The following is a 23,369-nucleotide window of genomic DNA, read 5'->3' as shown; positions in this document are numbered from 1 at the left end:
CATCCAAGAGGATCATATCTGGCTGCCAAATCTATGCCAATTGCCCATCACTGGCCTAAATGATCACTTTCAGTGATGGTAGAGTGTTCTCAAGTCTGTCATTGTCACCAGAGGCCCAAGGAGTGTCAATGCCTCAGAGGACCTTCTCTCAGCTAAAGCTGTTAAGCCAAATACTGAGATATAGCTTTGCAGTTGTTAGTCATAACCTTGGGTTATTACAGTACACAAAAGCCAAAAGAGTTGTTTTAGATAATGGCCTGGAAACTTCCATTAATCAAAACTAGACCACTAATGGACTAGACCATTAGTTATGTTGGGGAGGGAGACAGTATTTTGGAAGGCAGGAGTGCATCAAGGGATGGAGACACTGGTCAAACTATTTTAGAGGGAACAGGTCAAATAGTGCAAGGAGCCAACAATGGGAGGTAAAAATTTTACACAGGCAGCTGGGGGGAGGGTCTTAGATGTCTTTTCACTAATGCACAGAGCATGGGAAATAAACACGATGAACTCGAACTCTTAGCACAACAAAGCAAATATAATAGGCATAACTGAAACGTGGTGGGATGAGTCTCATGACTGGAATGTAATAATAGAGGGGCATAACCTCTAATAATCAGGTCAGTGGTTCAGAAGAAGCCCCAGTGACTCAGGGGCATAAACTTTTAAAAAGAAATAGGCCAAACAGGAAAGGAGGAGGAATAGAAATATATGTCAGGGATGTTTACACCTATGAAGAGATCCAGGACTTCAACTCATGGTCTTAGATGTCTCTATAGGGCATGGGAAAAGGAAGTGTGTTCCACAGTCAAACAGTTCTCACTGTCAGAAAGCTCTTCCTAATATTGAGGTGGAATCTCCATTCCTGTAGTTTGCATCCATTGCTCCATGCCCTAATCTCTAGGGCAGCAGAAATCAAGCTTGCTGCATTCTCAGTATGCACAAGAAATGGAAAAAGGGGGAAATTGCTAAAAAGGAATTCAAACAAATAGCTAGCACATTTAGGGGGAAAGTCAGAAAAGCTAAAGCACAGAATGAGTTCAACTTTGCTAGAGAGAACCCCTAAAGAACAGGAGAAGTCCCAACAGACTGGGGGAGAGTAAATGTCCCCATCTTCAAAAAGGGAAAAAAGAGGATCCCAACAATTATCATCCAGTTAGTCTGGCATCAATATCAGGAAAGATCCTAGAGTGGATAATTAAACAGAGAGTCTGTGAACATTTAGAAGGTAGTGCCATAATCACAAAAAGTCAGCATGGGTTTCTCAAAAACAAATCATACCAGACTATTCTGATCTCTCTCTCTCTTTTTTTTTTTAAATAAAATTACCAGCTTGGTAGATGAAGGGAATGCTATGGATATAGCATATCTTGATTTCAGTAAGGCCTTTGACAAGGTTCCTCGTGATATTCTTGCAAACAAGCTGGTAAAATGTGGGTTAGACAATGCAACTGTTAAAACTGAATTTCTAATTGGCTGACCGGCCCAACCCAAAGGGTGCTCAGCAATGGCTCCTTTTCATCCCAGAGAGAAGTGACCAGTGGGGTCCCACAAGGCTCTGTCCTGGACCCAGTGCTATTCAAAATCTTTATCAGTGACTTAGATGAAACAATAGGTGGTATACTTATCAAATTTTCAGATGACACCAAATTAGGAGGAATATCTAATACCCCAAATGACAGGGTCAGACTTCAAAATAACCTTAATAGATTAGAAAGTTGGGCCAAAGCTAACAAAATGAATTTCAACACAGTGAAATGTAAGGCGCAGTACAGACCACCCAAAAAGGGTGACCTGCCTGCGGCTGTTTTTCCACCGGAGAGAAAAGAACCCACCAAAAATCAGGTTCTTTTGAAGCTGCGATGGTGGCGTAACAAGTGCGTTATGTAAATATTCGCATAGTATCCAGATGGATAGACTCAATCATAGAAGTCACGGGCATAGATATGAGAAACTAAGCAGAGTAATGGAGGACATGAAGCATTGGAAATGTCTTATCTATGAGGTGCCATTAGTCGGAGACAACTCAAGGACAGTTAACAACAATAAGTTGCTAATTTCTTTTTTTAAAACTGTGCATCTCTCAGACAACTATGGCCATCAAAAGGTAGAAAAGTGAATTAAATACACACATATACATACATACTGTTTAATTTTTGTTGTACTATCATGCATACATGCTGTATTAAGAATAGCATGATTAACATTAAGTCATGCATGCATGCTGTATTAAGAATAGCATGATTAACATTAAGAAAGATACACATCAAGGTTGCCCCTTGTTGCCACTGTTTTTCCTAATGGTAATAGAAGTGTTGAGTAATTATATAAGAAATGATAATAAAATTCAAGGATTAGAATTTTCCAAATATAAGTATAAAATTCGCTCTTTTGCAGATGACTTAGTAATCATTTTGGAGGGGGGGAAACCCCAAAAGTGTAAAAAGAATAGAAAATGTATTGGGAAATTTGGAAACTTAGCAAGATTTAAGGTGAACAAAAAAGAGTGATATGTTAACAAAAAATCTGTCTGAAAAAGAAGTGGAGGAAATGAAATCCATTACTGAGTTTCAATTGATAAATAAAATTAAATATTTGGGAATAATCCTGACAAAAAATAATTCAGAATTGTATAAAAATAATTACATAACAGTATGGAAAGCTATAAAATCGGATCTAGAAAGATGGGGAAAACAACAGATATCGATATTAGGGGAAATTGCTATGATTCAAATGAATCTACCGATAAAAACCAATAAGCACCCCTTTAAAATCTAGGGAAGAGATCTTTCAATTTTTTTTGTGGCAGGGAAAGAAACCTAGAATAAAATTTAAAATAATGCAAGATAGTAAAGATAGAGGTGGTTTGGGATTACCCAATTTAGAATTATATCACAATGCCTATGCCATGACTTGGATCAGAGATTGGATTTTATGAAAGAATGATAAACTGATATACTTAGAAGGTTGTGATCTTGATTTAGGATCTTGATGTAGGATCTTTGTTATGGAACCAACAAAAGAATTAGAGAATTTAAGCAACATCTTATAGGAAATGCCTTATTAACCATTTGGAATAAATACAGAAAACAATTATACAGAAAATTGCCAAGATGGACATCCTCGCAAGAGGCCTTTCATAAGAAAGAAAAGAAACAAATAAAAAATTGGCATAGATATAATGACATCTTTTTAAAAAATCTGGAGAAACAGAAAAATTAAAAGAAAGAAAAGTTTGGGAATAGATCAAAATATTAATTGGTTAAAATATTGGAAAATAAAAGAAGATTGGGAAAGGGATATATTAAAGGGCAATATAGAAAAGAATGAGACAGAATTTGATGAGATCATTAAAGGAAATAGAAAAAAATTAATTTAGAAAAATTATAAATTTTTGTTGGGGGCAGAGATATTTGAAGAAACAGTTAAAATTAATATGATACGTTGGTTACAAAACATAGGGAAAGAAATCCCTTTGGCCAGTTGGGAGAATGTTTGGAAAAGAAATCTTCATTTTACCAAATGTAATAATTTAAAAGAAAATTATTACACACTTTTCTTTAGGTCATTTATGACCCCAGCCAGACTTGCAAAAATAAGTAAACATACCAATATAAACTGTTGGAAGCGTAATCAGAAAGGAGGCTCTTTTTACCATCTTTGGTGGCAAATTTTTTTTGGAAATTGATACATAAGAACATCACACTCACACTTACACACACACACACACACGCGCACACACACACACACACACACACACACACACATGTATTCCATTGAGACCAGAATTATTTTTATTGAATATAATAGATATAATTTCTGACAACTTGGTTCAAGATGAAGTGAGTGTTTTGTTGTACATGATTACTGCTGCCCAAATGATATACGCAAAGCATTGGAAATCAAATATTGGCGCATTACAGACCGCCTAAAAGCAGCGGTCTGCCAGCGCTGCTGGTTGCTCCGCGAGGGAGCCGCAGCAGCCAAACCACATGGCTCCCACACGGAGCAAAAAAGAAGCCCCAAAATGGTGCTTCTTCCCGTGGTGCGGTTATGACGCCGCGAGGCACACTCGCGATGTCATAAGCACCACGTGACATGCGGACGCTATGCATCCGGCACGTAATAATGGTAGCGCCTGTGTGTATAGGGCGCCGCCATTATTACGCCCCTGTCACGTGCTAGGGGTGAGGCCGGTGTGGACGCTAGGTCCCCGGCCAACCCCTAGCACATGATGGGGCGCCTCAAGAGCCCGTCTGTAACGGGCCTTCATTCCAACAATAGAGGAATGGAGTTTAAAGTTCAATGAACTAGCTATATTTGACATTATATCAATGTTTAAGGATAATAGAACCTCACAGCAATATGAAAAAAATGGAAAGGTTTATTGGAACTATGGGAGGGTAAGAACAATGGATAAATCAACAGAGTATGAACAGATGTATTTTTTTCTCTTTTCTGTATTTTTTCTGTTTATACATTTTGTGTATGTTGTCATAAAATAAAACCTATATATATATAAAAGAATAGCATGAACTACACCCAAGGGTATTAAAAGAACTGGCAAATGTAATCTCAGAGCCATTGGCAATAATCTTTGAGAACTCCTGGGGAACAGGAGAAGTCCCAACAATCTAGAGGAGGGCAAACATTAACATTTTTTTAAAAGGGGGGGGACCCAAGTTCTGGACATCACAATTCAAAAATGATGTTGACAAATTGAAGCATATCCAAAGGAGGGTGACTAAAATGGTCTGGAAACCTTGACTTATGAGGAAAGACTTAGGGAGCTGGGTATGTTTAGTCTGGAGAAGAGACGGTTAAGGGGTGATATGATAGCCCTCTTTAAGTGTTTGATGGGGTGTCACATTAAGGATGGAGAAAGCTTGTTTTCTCCTGCTCCAGAGACTAGAACATGGAACAGTGGATGCAAACTCCAGGAACAGAGATTCCACCTCAACATTAGAAGGAACTTTCTGACAGTAAGAGCTGTTCAACAGTGGAACACACTCCCTCGGAGCGTAGTGGGGTCTCCTTCCTTGGAAGTCTTTAAACAGAGGCTGGATAACCATCGGTTGGGTATGCTTTGATTGTGATTGTAGAGTTGGTCTCTTCCAACTCTACAATTCTATGATTCTATGAAGAAGTAACCAGCTTTAAAGAAGGAAAATAAAAGAAACAATCACTATTGTTATGTTTACCCTCCCCCATATTTCAAAGCATTATTGCAGGCACCAAATAAGGGATACATTAGACTTTGCTAATTTGATATGCAGTAAAGTATGAGAAATATACTTGTGCTACTGTATATACAGGAAAATGTTGAAGAAGGAAGAGCCAGCCTCTACAAATCATTGGTCAGTAATACCTGTAAGGAGATGTCAGCCTTTTCAGACTTCCCATACCCAGAGGATTTTCCTGTTTTTTTACCCAATGCCAAGCTGCTGGAATATCTGGAAATGTATACAAAGAAATTTGGTCTGCGGAGGCACATTCAATTCAAGGTAAGCTTTTAGAAAGATGACAGCAGAAAGCCATATTTTAACATTTGAAACATTTATGTCCAAGGACCCCAGATTATTGCATGCCAGATGGAGAAATTTCCAGTGATACGACTGATTGTCTTGAAGACTTCACTATTTGCAGACTCAGAGGACCGTACATGTTTCTAGTTAGGAAGGATGTTTATCATTGAGTGAAGCCATATTCCTAAATCCATCTGAACACATTTCTTTCTGGATTACTAATTTTCATGATTATTTTCTGTAAATGTTTCAGACAACAGTGATCAGCATAAGGAAGTGCCCTGACTTTTCTGCCACTGGCCAGTGGGATGTTGTCACAGAAACCAAAGGGAAGCAGAAGTCAGCCATCTTTGATGTGGTGATGGTTTGCATTGGTTATCTTACTGACCCTGTGATGCCACTCAGTTCTTTCCCTGGTATAGTTGTTCTTTAGTGTTCTTCTCTTTATTTCGAAAATGCATAGTTGGGCAATATCTTCATTAGAACCAGCCAAAATGTCACAACAAAAGGAGAAAATGGAGGTTGGCTTAATGTTGAACCCAAAAAGTCTGCATTTAGTCACAGAGTAAATCCAAACAGCATCGATCCAATGCTAACTGTGCCTCAAAGCACAAGGCTGCACATGCATTTAATTTCTCTATTCACATGATGCATGAACAGATATGAACTAATGAACAATGTCCTGCCTCCCCTCATTCCTCTCACACATTTTCAGCAAGATTTTGAAACTAACTTCTATTGGCCACAGGGAATGTATGCATGTGCAGCCCTCTATGCCATGTGAGCCATTGTGTAGAGGAGCAACAGCAGCATTCCCTGCTTCTTGCCAATGTAACCCCCTTTCTCAGACTCTTATTCTCTCCAACTCCTCTCCCTGCAATCACTCCTTTCCCTCTGAGGCATTCTAAAACCTAGCATGATGGACCTTTCTCCCATTGTCAGAATCATTGGTCCTGCCATGCTTGTTGACAATATATTACATATATGTTTTGAAATACTACACAAGTGGTGGTACTGGATGGAAATAATGCTTATTTTTCTTGAACCTGGCTAATGAATAGCTGCAAAGGAATAAGAATGTGCTTTGAACTGTCAAGGTCAATTTGATGGGGATGTTTGGTATGGAAAGGAAAGGAAGTTTAGGCAGTGTACAGACCGTCCCTTTGGGGCAGCCTGCACCCACCCCTTTCCCTAATGGATCAGGGCCTCAGCTGCCACAGCAGCAGTCCCGAGGCCCCAATCCGCCGCTTTTCCAGGCCGCGGGGAAGCGGCAAAAGGCCGCTTCCGCACGATCTGGAAAGGGGTGTCCTTGGGGCTTCAAGCCCCAAGGACACCCCAACAGTGGCGGGGAAATGAGAAAGGGGCCACTCGGCCCCTTTCTCCTTGTGTCGCTGGTGCGACCGTTTAAAGGCCGTGTTAGCAACACAAGTGGCAGAAGGAGCTCCATTTCGGAGCTCCTTTCGGCGCTGCTGAAAGGGCGCCACAAGCGCCCTGCAGCGGTGCAAGGGCATCACATGCACATGCATGCCGCTCTGTTTGGAGGCAGCAAACATGTGACGTAATCATGGCGGGCCCCGTGTGTACAGGGCACCGCCATGATTACACCCCCCGTCATGTGCTAGGGGTGAGGCCAGTATGGATGCTGCATCCTCGGCCAACCCCTAGCACGTGACGGGGGCGCTGTATCCTGAAGAAAGAGGCTCCTCCTTCCATAACTGTCATCTTTTGGCTTGTGAGGGAGAGAATAGGCTGGCCCAGCTCCACCGGGGCTAGCCTGAATAAAGAGGTCTCTCCCTCCTTAATTGTCATCTTTCGGCCTGTGAGGGAGAGAATAGGCTGGCCCAGCTCCATCGGGTCAAGCCTGAAGGAAGAGGCTCCTCCCTCCATAACTGTCATCTTTCGGCCTATGAGGGAGAGAATAGGCTGGCCCAGCTCCATCGGGGCTGGCCTGAAGGAAGAGACTCTTCCCTCTCTAACCGTCATCTTTCGGCCTGTGAGGGAGAGAATAGGCTGGCCCAGCTCCATCGGGGCTAGCCTGAAGGAAGAGGCTCCTCCCTCCATAACTGTCATCTTTTGGCCTATGAGGGAGAGAATAGGCTGGCCCAGCTCCATCGGGGCTAGCCTGAAGGAAGAGACTCCTCCCTCTCTAACCGTCATCTTTCGGCCTGTGAGGGAGAGAATAGGCTGGCCCAGCTCCATCGGGGCTAGCCTGAAGGAAGAGGCTCCTCCCTCCATAACTGTCATCTTTTGGCCTATGAGGGAGAGAATAGGCTGGCCCAGCTCCATCGGGGCTAGCCTGAAGGAAGAGACTCCTCCCTCTATAACTGTCATCTTTCAGCCTGTGAGGGAGAGAATAGGCTGGCCCAGCTCCACCAGGGCTAGCCTGAAGGAAGAGGCTCCTCCCTCCATAACTGTCATCTTTTGGCCTGTGAGGGAGTGAATAGGCTGGCCCAGCTCCATCTGGGCTAGCCTGAAGAAAAAGAGCCCTCCTTCTGGTCCATCTGCCTTGGTCCAGGCCTCAGATGGAGAGAAGAATGCTGGACCTGATCCCCTCACCATTCCCTTCTCCTTTTGTGCCGTGGTTTTTTAGATTGTAAGCCTGAGGGCAGGGAACCATCTATTATCCGCTCTGTTGTAAACCGCTCGGATTCCCAGTGGTTGGGCGGTATATAAATTATTATTGTTGTTGTTGTTGTTGTTGTTATTATTATCCAGCGGTCTAGATACCGCCATAGTCTTGGAAACAGGAAACAGAAAACAGGTTTAAAGACAAATGGGGACCCAGCCTGCAAAAATAAATGAATTGCTATGGGCTTTTAATATACGCTGCAACAAAATTACCCCAGTTCTGGCAATATCATTATAAAATAATAGAGTTGGAAGAGACCTCAAGGGCCATCACATCCATCCTGTGTGTCCAGGCCTTTCAGCTTCCTACCCAGAACCTCATAATCTCTTGTGATATTCTGTTTCTTAAAATCAACTTTTATTATCCCTTGTGATATTCTGAAAGCTATGTCTTAAAATATCATTGGTTCTCTTATGGACCAAAAGGGAGGGATAATGGTCAGTGGGTTTAATGAGTCTTGCCATTCCAAGTGCTGGATTTCCAAGGTCTCAAGAACATTCTCTGAGCTCTGCTGCTTTTTCCTGTCTTCTCTGATAAGAGAGAGAGCTTCAAATCAATTCTGTAGCTTCAAGCTCTCAGAATGAATCCTGGTCCTTCTACTTCTCTATATCACATTCCTCCAAGAACTACTGTTGCAGGTAACTGCAGCAGGTCCCTCACCATATATATTCAGCAGTCTCAGAGAAGAGACTTAAAACAGAAACTTGTCCCCCTCCCCTCAAATTTCTCTCACAAAATTCCCATGAAGATACCTGTTAGTCTTGCCAGCTAGCACAGCTTCTGTGCATTGTTTATTGAATTGATTGCATGTGCTGAAAGGCACACTCCACTGGCCCACCTATACTGAACTCAAAGGAGGCAGCAGGCATATATAAAGCCAATTGCTGGTACCTCATTCCCCAAACATGTCAGTGATGTTTATCACACTATACTCTTATAGTGCTACTATTCCACTTTGACTGCTCTAGCTGCCTCCTATTGCATTCTGGGATTGGCAGTTTTAAGGAGGGGTATTTAGAATTCTCAGGCAGAGAACTTCTCTGCCTGAGAATTCTCAATACTCCTCCTTAAAACTGCCAATCCCAGAATGCAATAGGAGGCAGCTAGAGGAGTCAAAGTGGAATAGTAGCACTATAAGAGTATAGTGTGATAAACATCTTTGTGCTCAAAAAGAGCACAAGGTAAAAAACAATCAAAAACTCCCAATAAGCCCATTAAAAAACAATGAAAAAGTAAAGTATGATGCCTCAGACACAGCTCACAGCTCAATTTCTGCTCTCTGCTCTGAGACTGAATTGCCTCTTACAAGACTTCTAACAGCAAATGGCCCCACAAACTTTGGCACCAGTTTTTTAGATGGCTGTTAGTTTCTCAAAAACATCATAAACAAATACATGGACTGTCCCACTTTAAAATCCCAGTTAGGATCCTCTTTCTATCTGCATATCTTTTGTAGGTCTCTCTGGCATAGTCCAAAGTGGACACCGTATCAGGCAAGGCAATAGTGATTCACTGTGCCCATTTAGCTAAAGACTAGACTGGTTGATCTCAGAGCTTGGCAGCAATCTAAGATCCTGCCCATACATCACTTTAAAAGGTGAGTGTCAGGTACTGTGATGCATAGAGTTGTTGTAAGACACCTCCACAAATGGGAGCAGTCCAAATCAATTGCACTGTTAAAAACATACATAACAATGCAGGTACTGTTCCAACATCTGATTCATATTCTCCATCAGTTGGTGGTTGATGAGCAGTATTCAACATTTGTTTAATCCCCAAAAGTTTATAAAAGGCTTTCCAAAATTGTGAAGCGATTGTGTGTCTTGGTACAAGATTATCTTACTGGGCACCCCATTTAATCTGTATACAATACATGCTGCACAAACAAATTTATCCAACTGCTGTGTAGTAGGTATAATCTTGCATGCTACAAAATGTGCTTGCTTAGAAAGCAAATCTCCTAACCCAGGGGTCAGCAACCTACGGCCCGCGGGCTGCATCCAGCCCGCGGGCACCATAGGAGCGGCCCCAGGCCGGCCCTACTGCCGATTGCCGCCGCCGGCGCGCCCGTTCCCCGCTCCTCAGGGACGGCTTCTGCCCTCCCTGAGGGGCGGGGAAAGCGCCGGGGACGCCGGCGCTGGCCTTTCCCCGCCCCTCAGGGCCGGCTTCTGCCCTCCCTGAGGGGCGGGGCAAGCGCTGGGGCAGCCGGCGCTGGCCTTTCCCTGCCCCTCAGGGCTGGCCTCTGCCCGCTCTGAGGGGCGGGGAAAGCGCTGGGGCAGCCGGCGCTGGCCTTTCCCTGCCCTTCAGGGCTGGTCTCTGCCCGCTCTGAGGGGCGGGAAAAGCGCTGGGGCAGCCGGCGCTGGCCTTTCCCCACCCCTCAGAGCCGTCCTCTGCCCGCTCTGAGGAGCGGGGAAAGCGCCGGGGCAGCCGACGCTGGCCTTTCCCCGCCCCTCAGGGCCAGCCTCTGCCCGCTCTGAGGGGCGGGGAAAGTGCTGGGGCAGCCAGCGCTGGCCTTCCCCCCGCCCTGTAGGGAAGCCTTGGCCCTCCCAGAGCACGGGGAGAGGCAGTGGGGCCTCGGGCCTGGGGAAAGGGAGGCGGGGGTCCCCCTCATCCTTCTCCCCAAGCCTGCGGTTGCTCCACAGCCGCGGGCCTGGAGAGAAGGAGGAGGGGGTCCGCAGGAGGAGGAGGAGGAGGAGGAGCAGGGAGGAAGGAAGGAAGGAGCAGGAGGAGGGAGGAGGGAGGGAGGAGGAAGGAGGAAGAAGAAGTAGGAAGGAAGGAGCAGGAGGAGAAGGGAGGGAGAGAGGAGGAATGAGGAAGAAGAGGAGGAAGGAGGAAGGAAGGAGCAGGAGGAGGAGTAGAAAGAAGACATGCAGTCTTTCTGAAGGTGAGACAGTGTGACTTTCCAAAAGTGCATTTCTGTGTATTTTCAGTGCTTTCAATGCTAAAACGTCTGTTTTTACAATGAGAGCGGTAGTGATGATGATATGTCAGTTTGTGGGACATGCAGTCTTTCTGAAGGTGAGACAGTGTGACTTTCCAAAGTGCATTTCTGTGTATTTTCAGTGCTTTCAATGCTAAAAGGTCTGCTTTAACAGTGAGAGTGGTTTCGGCCTTGGAGCCCGTTCGGCCGAAGGAAGGGGCCAAGGAGGAGAGGGCAGGCACACGCCTCCTCCTCTCTGTGGGGCTTTGGCAGCCCTGAGGTGTCCTTCGGAGGACACCTCAGGCCTGGCAAAGCCCCGAGGACAGGAGCAGGGGCAGTGCACCTGTTGTTCCTGCCCCTCATGGGCCCCTACTGGTTCTCTGGGAGGCAGCTGGGTGCCAAGGAAGGGCAGGAGGAGCAGGGGCGCGCCTGTCACCCCCTCTCCCAACCCCCCCCCACTTCTAGCTGTCTCTCAGACAGCTGGAGGTCGGGAAAGGGAGCAGAGAAAGCCCCGCCCCAGAGGATGGAAGCTCCGCCCCCAGCATGTGGCCCTGCCTCCAGAGGGTGGAAGCTCCACCCCTGGTACACGGCCCCGCCCCCGGAGGGTGGAAGCTCTCCCCCCCGCTTCGGCCCCCCAGTTGTCTGAGGGACAGCAACCCGGCCCCCGACTCAAAAAGGTTGCCTGCTGTCAGGCTCCCAATTGCCACCCCCAAACAACAAGAGGCTGTGCTTCTAAAAAGTAACAGCTTTATTGAAAGGTAAAGGTATAGGCAACAGAAGTGACTTCTTTGTCAGGAATGAAGATACATAGTTACAGATGGGTTATATAGTCCTATGAGCAGACCCACCCCCATAAAGCAATAAAGTTAATTAATTGGATCAGTCTTTCCCGCGCAGTGAGGAATCTCCACCCCGATGACGTAGTGTCCTCTCGTCCGGGCTCTCTGGCCTGTTCCCAAAACAATTAAGTTCTCACCAAGCGTTATCTCCTCCTTGCACCTGTGACCTTGAAACCCAGACATCTCTCACTACTGAACTAAGTATTATAAAATCTTAACAACCTATGAGTATATGTAAGAATGGTTATATATCCCATCAACCCACAACCCAACATACATGGCAGCATATAAAGCATAACAACAACATATATTAACATCATGAACATATTACTATAACAGCCTATAAGTAGTAGCATTAACTCCTAAGGTTTAACTCACCCCTCCCAACACAAGAGCAGTCTCTGCCTGGCTGGATAACTCCCTAACATTGTAACATTCCAATCCTAATAAGCAAGCACAGAAGCTAGCCATCTATCTATCACCTTCTAGTACATTCTAACTAACCAATATATATCAAACCCATTATATCCTTAATCAACTAATATCTAAACAAAACCCTAAACTAATAATCCCTCTGACAGAACCCCCAAATGAATATATAAATGACAAATGAATATATGAATGCAGGGGAGTTCTGACACCTACTCCTGTCCTAACCAAACAGAGAATCTTTACAAACCTAAAATGCCCAGTGGCTTTGGCATCATGATACTGTTGTAAAACTTTGAGTCTGAGGGGCTGAATAGACCACCCTGATAGAGCAGCATCCCAGCACCCCTTTCAGTGCCAGAACAGGACCGCAGCAACTGCACACCACAGCCCTAATCTGGCAGTTTGCTGTTCTAAAAAGTAGCAGTAAAATGCCACTCCTTTTTAGAACAGCAAAAAGCCACCGTTGCGGCTATGGAGGCGGCTTTTTGGCTTTTCTTTGGCACAGCACGTCTAAACCAAAAAAACTGCATGACACCACCCACCATGCAGGTGGGCTGTGTGACACCAGCACTGGAGCAGAGTCAGGGTGTGCAGCATGTGGTTGCCATGCCCTCACTCTACCCCAATGTAGGCGTTTCTTGCAGTCTGTTTAGTCCTTTAGACCCTTGGACATATATGCTTTGTCAACTTTGTGGCACACCCCATTTTGAAGAACTAGTTCATTATCATGATCTTTTATCCATCCCTCTTGCTTTTTTATTTTTATTTTTTTCTGGATAGACTCTTCCACTTGTGAAAAAGGTTTAGTCTTTTTTGTCTGACTATGGCCTGAAACAGATGGGCTGAATACAGGGGCTTCTGGCCACTTTGGGATGTGGCATGCCGATGACACACATCCCCAGAGCAGCCAGAAGCTGCTCTAAGGCCTCCTAAGGCAGTCCAAAGCCACCAGCAAAAGGAGGGGTAAAAAACCGCTCCTATCAGTGGCTTGTTTGGGACTGCAGCAACCACATGACCAGTCACTTGGCCCACTTGTATAGATGGATGGCTCTGTGTCATCACTCTGCATCACACAGCATAATGCTGCAACTTTTCCTCTTGCCATGCACTGATGGCTCAGCTGTCTATGGCAGTTGCATAAGATACATTTCACTACATAATAATAATAATGATTTGTTTTATTTATATACCGCTATTCCAAAGATCATAGCGGTGAACAGCAAATAAGCTAATTAGCAAGTAAGCTAATTTGCCCCCAACAGTCTGGGTACTCATTTTAGCGACCTCGGAAGGATGCAAGCCTGAGTCGAGCTTGGGCCCTTTTGCTGGTCTTGAACTCGCAACCTTGTGGTTTTGAGTGAATGGCTGCAGTACAGGCATTTAACCACTGCGCCACCAGGGCATGTTGCCTGTCACTCAAAATGTTTTCATTTGCTATGTTTAAAGCAAAATTATTCCAACAGTTCTTCATTTTGATCCTGCCCTTTAGTGTTTCTAATGAAGGCACAGCCCCAAACACAGACAATGATCTCTCTCCATCTTGGTAGCCCTCTCCGTTTTGCACTGAAATGATGTTCTGTGGCATCAGTTGCCTCACACCTTTGCTGTCAGCCCTTGCTGCTGCTTGGCAAATTTCACCATCTCCTTGATCATCTAGCCTGAAGAAAGAGTGCCCTCCCTCCATGATAACTGTCATCCTTCGGCCTGTGAGGGAGTGAACAGGCATGCCCAGCTCCACCAGGGCTAGCCTGAAGAAGAGGAGCCCTCCCTCCAGTCCATCAGCCTTTGTCCAGGCCTCAGAGGAAGAGAATAACCACTAGACCTCATCCCCTTTCTCACCACCATTCCCTTCTCCTTTTGTGTCGTGTCTTTTAGATTGTAAGCCTGAGGGCAGGGAACCGTCTAATAAAAAATAATAATTGTAAGCCGTTCTGAGAGCCATTAGGGCTGAAGGGCGGGGTATAAATACCATAAAATTAAATAAATAAATAAATAAATAAATAAATAAATAAATCTCATTTTCACTGGCAAAAGTACCCATCCCATGGGGTTGTCTCTCAACAGAGCCTACTCTAGGATGTTTAGGTACAACCCATCTCAGAAGTACTGGATTTTGGTAGCCTCCAACAAATTGGGCACCCTTACTACCAACTGTCGAAACTCTTTGACATAGTCCATCACTGACTATGACACTTGTTTCAATATTAAGTCAGGTGTATGCTTTTTCTTTGTAAAACAGATCATCAAAGTGTGTATGTAGGCTCATCATGAAGAGTTGGATGTTATTCAGCTCGGGCGCTACTTCACTGTATAGATGTACCAGCCACTCCACCACTTCTTCTTCAAGGTTGGCTGCCTCAGATGGGAAGGTGTGGTTGGTGGTCCCAATTCACTGGTTGCCCAGCCACCACTTGTCCTGGCTGTTGACCATCTCTGTGCCACTGACTGCCCCCATTCCATCCAACAAGGGAGGGCTATACAAAACATATTCACCTCTTCTTGGAATTGCTGAAACTCAGCCTCCCATTCCTTGGCTTCCAGACCTTTTCAAATGACATGTCCCTCCAATGTTCATATCCAAATATGACAGCTATCTACCTCTTCATCATTCGCTTAGAGTAGATGGTGCCATCCATGGCCAATGTTACTGGGTGCCCCTCGATGGTGTAGCTCCCAGAATCCAAAAGTTGGTGGAAGCACCTGCCCCTATTGCACATCTCAAATCCTGTCTCTGAGGAACTGCACCTAGATCCAACTCTTCAGCTCACCAGTGGCAGTGGCTTCTAGGTCTCCTCTACTCCTCCATTTTCAATACACTGGTAGAAAGCACTTTTCTGATTGCATTCTTGCAGAGATCCAGGCCCATACAGGTCCTGACAAACTGTCATGTACTGGCTAACCAGTTTAGAAACACTAGTTCAGCAGTTCATAAAACTTTATTTGAAAAACTAAAGTTATTCACAGCATCGTGATGTTCTCAGGACAATTTCGGTTATATAGAATCACAGAATCATAGAATCATAGAGTTGGAAGAGACCACAAGGACCATCCAGTCCAACCCCCTACCATGCAGGAAATCACAATCAAAGCATACCTGACAGATGGCCATCCAGCCACTGCTTAAAAACCTCTAAGGAAGGAGACTCCACTACAGTCCGAGGGAGTGTGTTCCACTGTCAAACAGCCCTTACTATCAGAAAGTTCCTCCTAATGTTGAGGTGGAATCTCTTTTCCTGGAGCTTGCATCCATTGTTCCGGGTCCTGTTCTATGGAGTAGCAGAAAACAAGCTTGCTCCATCCTCAATACGATATCCCTTTAAATACTTAAACAGGGCTAAAATATCACCTCTTAACCTTCTCTTTTCCAGGCTAAACATCCCCAGCTCCCTCAGTCTTTCCTCATAGGGCATGGTTTCCAGACCATTCACCATTTTAGTTGCCCTCCTTTGAACACGCTCTAGTTTCTCAATGACTTTTTTAAATTGTGGTGCCCAGAACTGTACACAATATTCCAGGTGGGGCCTGACCAAAGCAGAATAGAGTGGCACTATTACTTCCCTTGATCTAGACACTCTACTTTTATTGATGCAGCCTAAAATTGCATTTCCCTTTTTAGCTGCCACATCACACTGTTGACTCATGTTCCATTTGTGGTCTTGGACATCTAGATCCCTTTCAAATGTAGTCTCATTCAGCCAGGTGTCCCCCATCCTATATCTGTGCATTTCATTTTTCCGCCCTATGTGCAGTACCTTACATTTCTGCCTGTTGAAGTTCATTTTGTTAACTTTGGCCCAGCTTTCTAGTCTATTCAGGTCATTTTGAATTTTGATCCTGTCCTCTGGGGTGTTAGCTACTCCTAATAATTTGGTGTCATCTGCAAATTTGATAAGTATGCTCCCAATTCTGTAATCCAAGTCATTGATAAAGATGTTGAATAGCACTGGGCCCAGGACAGAACCCTGTGGGACCCCACTGGTCACTTCTCTCCAGGATGAAAAGGAGCCATTGTTGAGCACCCTTTGGGTTCGGCTGCACCACCAATTACAAATCCATGTAACAGTTAACTTGTCTAGCTCACATTTTACAAGCTTGTTTGCAAGAATGTCATGGGCAACTTTGTCAAAGGCCTTACTTAAATCAAGATATACTGCAGCCGCAGAATTCCTTTCATCTACCAAGCTGGTAATGTTATCAAAAAAAGAGATAAGATTTGTCTGGCATGACTTGTTTCTCTGAAACCCATGTTGACTTTTTGTGATTATGGAATTGCCTTCTAGATGATCACAGACACTCTGTTTAATGATCTGCTCTAGAATCTTTCCTGGTATTGATATCAGAATAACTGGACAATAATTGTTTGGATCCTCTTTTTCCCCTTTTTGAAGATGGGGACAAGGTTTGCCCTCCTCCAGTCTGCTGGGACTTCTCCTGTTCTCCAAGAGTTCTCAAAGGTTATTACCAATGGCTCTGATGTTACATTAGCCAGCTCTTTTAATACTCTTGTATGTAGTTCATCAGATCCTTTAGATTAACAAGGTATTTCTGTACTCTCTCTTTACTTATTCTCTGCTGAATTTCCCTTATTCTGTCCTCTGTTCCATTTACCTCAGGTTGAGCACCCTTGCCTTTTCTGAAAAGACTGAAGCAAAGAAGGTCTTGAGTAATTCTGCCTTTTTCTGACCCCTGCTAGCATTTTGCCATCTTCTGCAGACAGTGGCCCTACCGTTTCCTTCTTCTTCCTTTTGTTGCAGACATATCCAAAAAAGCTCTTGTTGAGGTGGTTCCCACTGGCTGATACGCCAGGATTCAAATCGAATCCAAGGTGAGGCGTTCCTATTGGAAACCGAATTAACTCTAGAACAGTTCTAGAGTAACCCACAATCGTTCCCACCTAAAATCGAATTGTAAAGCGGTTTAAAATTTGAATCGGCTTATCTTCATTTAACGCGGTTTAAAAAAATAGAAGGGTTGAACCTACATTTTTTTCCTTGATTCGGGACAGGAATCAGAGTATGTAAATAGGTACGATCACCCTCTGAAACCGGGTTAACTGGATGGGAGGAGCGGAGTGCGATGGGCTGGCCTGGGGTGTCACCCTCTTTGGTCTCTTTCTGCATCGCCAGCGCCATTTTCTTCCATTCGCATAGACTCCCCCCCCCCTCCGGTGGATTGCAACCTCCCCTCTGTTTGAGGAGAACCACTGAACACCATTTGTAACAGAGAAAGGCTGGATGCACAGCGATCTGGGGGGAAATAGAGCCTTTCCTTCTCTCTTTCCCAAACGGAATCTGGGGAGACATAGGAAACCCTGGATATGGTTGTGTGTGTGTGTGTGTGTGTGTGTGTGTTCCACTTTATCTCTATCCCTGGAGACTTCTGCCCTCTTCTCTTTTGTATTGTGCCCACCTTTCTATCCTGGACGTCTCTTGCTCTTGCTTTATTCGGCTTTCACTCTCTCCTCTCTCTTAGGTCTGCAGCCTCTTGCCTCTGGGATCGTTCTCTTTTCCCCTTTTCTGTCTTGTGTCTCTATCCAACTTAAACCCACTGCCTTCTCCTTCTTGATCCAATTTGGCAAACACACACACTTTCCCATAGGCTCTTTCCAGAGGAACTATAGGATTGCTCCCAAGACAGCCCAAGGAGCAATCTTCCCCAAAGATTCTTTCCCTATGGGGCGGCCAAAGTGAATCTGGGAAACCAAGGCTCTTTCCAGAGGAACTATGGGATGGCTCCCAAGACAGCCCTGGGAGCAATCTTCCCCAAAGATTCTCTCCCCATGGGGCGGCCAAAGTGAATCTGGGGGACCAAGGCTCTTTCCAGAGGAACTATGGGATGGCTCCCAAGACAGCCCTGGGAGCAATCTTCCCCAAAGATTCTCTCCCCTTGGGGTGGCCAAAGTGAATCTGGGGAACCAAGGCTCTTTCCAGAGGAACTATGGGATGGCTCCCAAGACAGCCCAAGGAGCACTCTTCCCCAAAGATTCTCTCCCCATGGGGCGGCCAAAGAGAATTTAGGGAACCGAAGCTCTTTCCTGTGTCTCCCCAGATTGGGAAAGAGAGATGGTAAGGCTCTATTTCCCCAGAGATTACTGTGCATCCTGCCTCTCCTCCATTACAAATGGGCTCTCCCCACACAGAGAGGGGAGGTTGCAATGGGGGGGGGGGGGAATAGAGCCTTTCCATCTCTCTTTCCCAAACTGAATCTGCCTTCTCCTCCAACCCTGGAAAGAGAATCTTTGGGAAGAGTGCTCCCATCCCATAGTTCCTCTGGAAGCAGCTTTCCCTAAATTCGCTTTGCCTGCAGCCTCCCCCAGCCTGAGGTCTTTTTCCAAGGCAGCAGAAGTGCTTTGGGGAGGCAGTTTTCTCTCCCTCAACCATCCTTCCCCATGAATAATTGCAGGACTCGGCACTTTAAGTGCCTCCTCATTGGCTCTTTTATAACAAACCGCGAAATTTAAAAGTGACATTATGATGACGTTGCTTTGATTGACAGCCCCAAAATGGTGAGTGGGAATGAAATAAGGCTAAAACCAGTTTATATAAACACCGTTTTATTTGAATAGGAATGAAAGAGGATCACTTAAAGCGAATCAGTTGGTAAATGAGAACGAAGAAAAAAAAGCGATTCGGAACGCGGGATAAGACCAGGGTTATTTTGAATCGATTTAACTGATACCGGTGTATTTTAAACCGTTGTAAATCACAAGTGAGAACCACCCCTTTGTTGTTCTTAACCTCTCTAGCAAGCCTGAGTTCATTCTGCGCTTTAGCTTTTCTGACTTTACCCCTACATGTGCTTGCTATTTGTTTGAACTCCTCTTTGGTAATTACCCCATTTTTCCATTTCTTATACATGTTCCATTTAAATGTTAGCTCAGTTGAAAGTTCCTTAGTCATCCATCGTGGTTTCTTGAGACATCTCTTGTTTTTCTTCCTCATTGGAACTGTTTGAAATTGTTCCTTCAGTATCTCCCTTTTAAGAAACTCCCATCCATCCTGAACTTCCTTCTCTTTTAGTATTCCTGACCATGGGATCACCTCCAGTATTTGTCCAAGTTTATTGAAATCGGCTTTCCTAAAGTCTAAAATGTGTGTCTGACTATGCCTGGCTAATAAAGCTCAAAGGAATTCAAATGTGAAGTCGAAGGCTTTCATGGCCGGCGTCCATAGATTTTTGTGGGTTTTTTTGGGCTGTGTGGCCATGTTCTAGAAAAGTTTATTCCTGATGTTTCACCAGCAACTGTGGCTGGCATCTTCAGAGAAAGATGCCAGTCACAGATGCTGGTGAAATGTCAGGAATAAACTCTTCTAGAACATGGCCACATAGCCTGAAAAACCCACAAAATAACTATGAATTCAAATGTATTTGCTCAACCAAACCCATTCTTCTTCAAACCAAAACATTTTCTTTCCCAGATCTACCCCTCCTTTCCTCTCCATGCTAAGCATTCCCACTGAATTGACTTTGACAATTCAAAGCACATATTTACTCCCCTCACATCTGCTCACTATCCAGCTACAAGAAAGTTAAAGAGCCCTTCCATCTAGCATCACCAATCAGTATAACCCATCACTCAGTATTTAAAAGCATATAAAAATATATGACTAGCAATCATGGCAGAACCTATGATTCTGACAGGAACTATGTTAACAATATATCTGTGTTTACACATATCCATGATCATAAGACAGAAGAATGAAAGAGACAGCAGAGTGCTTAGTTTAGTATGTCCCCTACTAGGTGTTAATGCTGATTTCAAGTTACACTTAGATTGATGGAACAAAGAAACACAAAATGGCTGATCCCTGATTTTTGAAATTTTAAAATTCAGTTACTGTAACAGTTCTTTAGACTTTGAAAAAATGTAGATTTTCTGGTCTCAGAATCAAGCCATCCTGTTTGGCTGAACATCTGGTCTGATTACAAGTTCTGAACAATTTAAAAGATTACTTGTTATTTTGTGACATTTTGGTTGACCCAAAATAAAATTGCAAATATAGTTTTTTGTTTTTGGATTTTTTTGTTATAGATTTCATGGCTTACTTGCATCTTCCATGTCTTCCATTAAGTCTTCACTTCATATAAAGCTACTATACATGAGTGAGAAATAAGTGTACAGTTGTCCCTCCACATTTGTGGGTTTCACATTTGCGGTTTTGGTTATTCGCTAATGTAAACCCGAATCCCCTCCCATGCTGGAAAGGCTTGGGAGAAGTGCCTCTGAAGCCTCTCCAGGGCGGCAGGGGCCAGAGGAAAGGAGCACTCCTTTCCCCTCAGTCCCTGCTGGCCTGGAAACACTTGAGAGATGCTTCTCCAAAGCCTTTTCAGGGCAGCAGTAGTCAGAGGAAAGCAACACTCCTTTCCCCCGTGCCCCTGCCATCCTGTAAAGGCTTGAGGGATGCTTCTCCCAAACCTTTTCAAGGCATCAGGGCCGGAGGAAGGGAGCACTCCCTTCCCTGAGTCCCTGCTGCCCTGGAAAGGCTTGAGGGACACTTCTCCCAAGCCTTTTCAGGGCAGCAGGGGACAGAAGAAGGGAGCACTCCTTTCCCCCACATCCCTGCCACCCTAGAAAGGCTTGAGGGATGCTTTCCAAATTGGGAGGGGTGGAGAAACAAAGCACTCCTGTTCCCCGGCCCTTCCCCCCTGGAAATGGCTGCCGTGGGAGGGAGGATGATTCACAGTTTTTTGACATTCATGGCGGTTTTGATCCCCTAACCCCCACAAATGTGATGGGATGACTGTATATGCAAAACATATATTGTTACCATGTATCACCTATCAAATGGAAGTTGTTTTTGTCTTCCTAAAAGAGGCCTTCTGAAATGTTTTATTTTTCAGGTTTTGCTCAAATGTTGTTGACCAATTGTATCTATGACACTATGGGACTATGTGCATGCATCAATAAACCAGTCGGGGCACCCTGATTCACATTTCCTCCACAGAAAATAACCATGTCAAGGGGAGAGTTATGCTTAAATCTTTGTATTATCTTAGTATTTTGTGTGTTAAGATCTTCTTGTTTAATGCAGGGAAAACTGAGCATTTTCCCCATCTGAAATGGTACAATCCAAGTACAGTTTATCACATGGTTTGCCATTTGTGTAGACTAGCTCAACTCTAGAGCAGCAGGAGAATAAAAGTTGTGGGGATCAATGAGTTTGTGTCTGAGGCTGTTTCTCATATGTGGGCCAAGCAGACACTAGAAATGCAGTAAAACTGCAATTACAGGCATTCTTACCTAAGAACAGCCTCCACTGTATTTGGCTGGTACATACTTAGTTAGGGGCAAAGCAGATGGGCCAATCACCCTGGGACAGCCCCAGGATCACAGGCAACCAGGCACTGCAGTCCTGAGGGCTCCTGCCACCACAGTTTTGAATGGGCTACGAAAAGGAGCTGTAAGAACCACTCGTTTTGAAGCCAGTTTTGAGCTGCATTTGGTGACCCTGGCACAGCCTTGGTGCAGCCTCAGAACGATCTGAGGGTGTGCATCATGTGCACATCCTGGCCTTATGATGGTCTTTTTGGGCCTTCTATTTGAAGCCTTACTTCCAGGAGAATAAAACTGCACAGGACTGAGTGACTGTTCTTTAGATTGACTTTGGAAATTCAGTGAGACATGTATTTACTTCTACGCAGGTATAAACAAATTTAATGGCCTGCATCTTCACAGCCGGCACTACAAAAACCCAGAAATATTCAGGGATAAAAGAGTGCTTGTGATTGGCATGGGGAATTCAGGAGTTGATATTGCAGTGGCAGCCACTCAGACAGCAAAAAAGGTAATATTTCTCATTTTAAAAACAAGGTATGTATTCATTCAATATTCTAATGAGAGGAAGTGTGTCAGAGACTTGGTTGATGGAGGAACTAGCAGCTACTAGCACTCTGTACAGCTGCAGCCCCAGTACATGGAGCTTGACTAACAGATAAAACCAATGTTTTGTGGGTGTTTAGTGGGGGGTGAGGAGGTGAGGAGGAGGCCCAAGTTGTTTCAGTGCCTACTAACACTATTAAATATGGATGGTGTAGAAGTTGTTGCAGTCATCTGCAACAGCTGTGATATGTTCATCTTCTTGCCAAAAGATGTGTGTAACTTCATCTGCAGCAAATATAGCTCAGATCTGGTACACACAGGCAGGAAGCGGTGTGGTGCTGCCAATTCTAGGTTTCCAGAGCACGCAGCAACCACATACTCTGGAACCCTAGTCTGTACGGATGCCAGCATCATGGTGGCCTCCCGTCCACACAGGGGGCGCCATGATGACAATGCTGCCATACAGCGACCAGACATCGCTGGCAGGAAGTGGCGTCATGGCCCCTACCTGCTTGCCCTTTCCCACTCTGAGGCCTGCCATTAGCAACAGAACAATACACATGCAAATCACTCGTGCCTTCCCAGGGTCACACAGTATATACATACCCAACTCCTTTCCAGGCAAGCATTCTCTGAAGATGCCAGCCACAGATGCTTGCGAAACATCAGAAAGAAACTCTTCTAGAACATAGCTGCATAGCCCGAAACCCCCACAAAAAACTATGGATGCCGGCCATGAAAGCCTTTGGCTTTTAAATGAGTTATGTGAAAGAGAGAGACAGTATTCTTGAGGGCAGGAGTTCACCAAGTGCTGGATTATTAAACTGACTGTTATACAGAAAACAAAGCAAATAGCACTAAAGTCCAACAGCAATAGGGGGGAAAAACTTAAATACTCTTAGGAAGCTCAGGGGAACTGACCCACGGTCTTAGATGTGCCTACACTAATGTACCAAACATTAGAAATAAACAAGATGAACCTGAGCTCTTAATACAGTAAAGCAAATATGATATAATAAGCATCACTGAAATCTGGTGGGATGAGTCTCATGACTGGAATGTAGTAATAGAAGGGTCTAAGGAAATAGACTTAAATCCTGGTAGCCAGGTTGAGAGCATCTGTGTAAAAATTAAGAGGGTGAGAAACAACAGCGATGTCATTTTGTGGGTCTACTACAGATCTACAGGAAAGGAAACAGAAGGA

The 23,369-nt window shown here is 44.6% G+C and overlaps 1 protein-coding gene across 2 annotated transcripts in view; it reads left to right on the top strand.

Annotated features, from left to right (window-relative positions):
• LOC149316685 (flavin-containing monooxygenase 1-like) overlaps positions 1-23,369 on the top strand; it is a 46,863-nt gene that overhangs the window by 10,455 nt on the left and 13,039 nt on the right. For both annotated transcript variants that reach the window (XM_089516037.1, XM_089516036.1), the window contains exons 3-5: positions 5,316-5,504; positions 5,779-5,941; positions 21,988-22,130. In XM_089516037.1, coding sequence (XP_089372163.1) covers positions 5,316-5,504; positions 5,779-5,941; positions 21,988-22,130 — 495 coding nt within the window. The remainder of the gene's footprint in view (positions 1-5,315; positions 5,505-5,778; positions 5,942-21,987; positions 22,131-23,369) is intronic.

The sequence above is a fragment of the Sceloporus occidentalis genome, unplaced genomic scaffold, assembly GCF_023333645.1.
Source record: "Sceloporus occidentalis isolate IW3139 unplaced genomic scaffold, rSceOcc1.0.p SCAF_3, whole genome shotgun sequence".
NCBI classification, from domain to species: Eukaryota; Metazoa; Chordata; class Lepidosauria; order Squamata; family Phrynosomatidae; genus Sceloporus; species Sceloporus occidentalis.
Note: the sequence above shows the minus strand (reverse complement) of the source record. Positions and strands in the feature narration are given on the sequence as shown.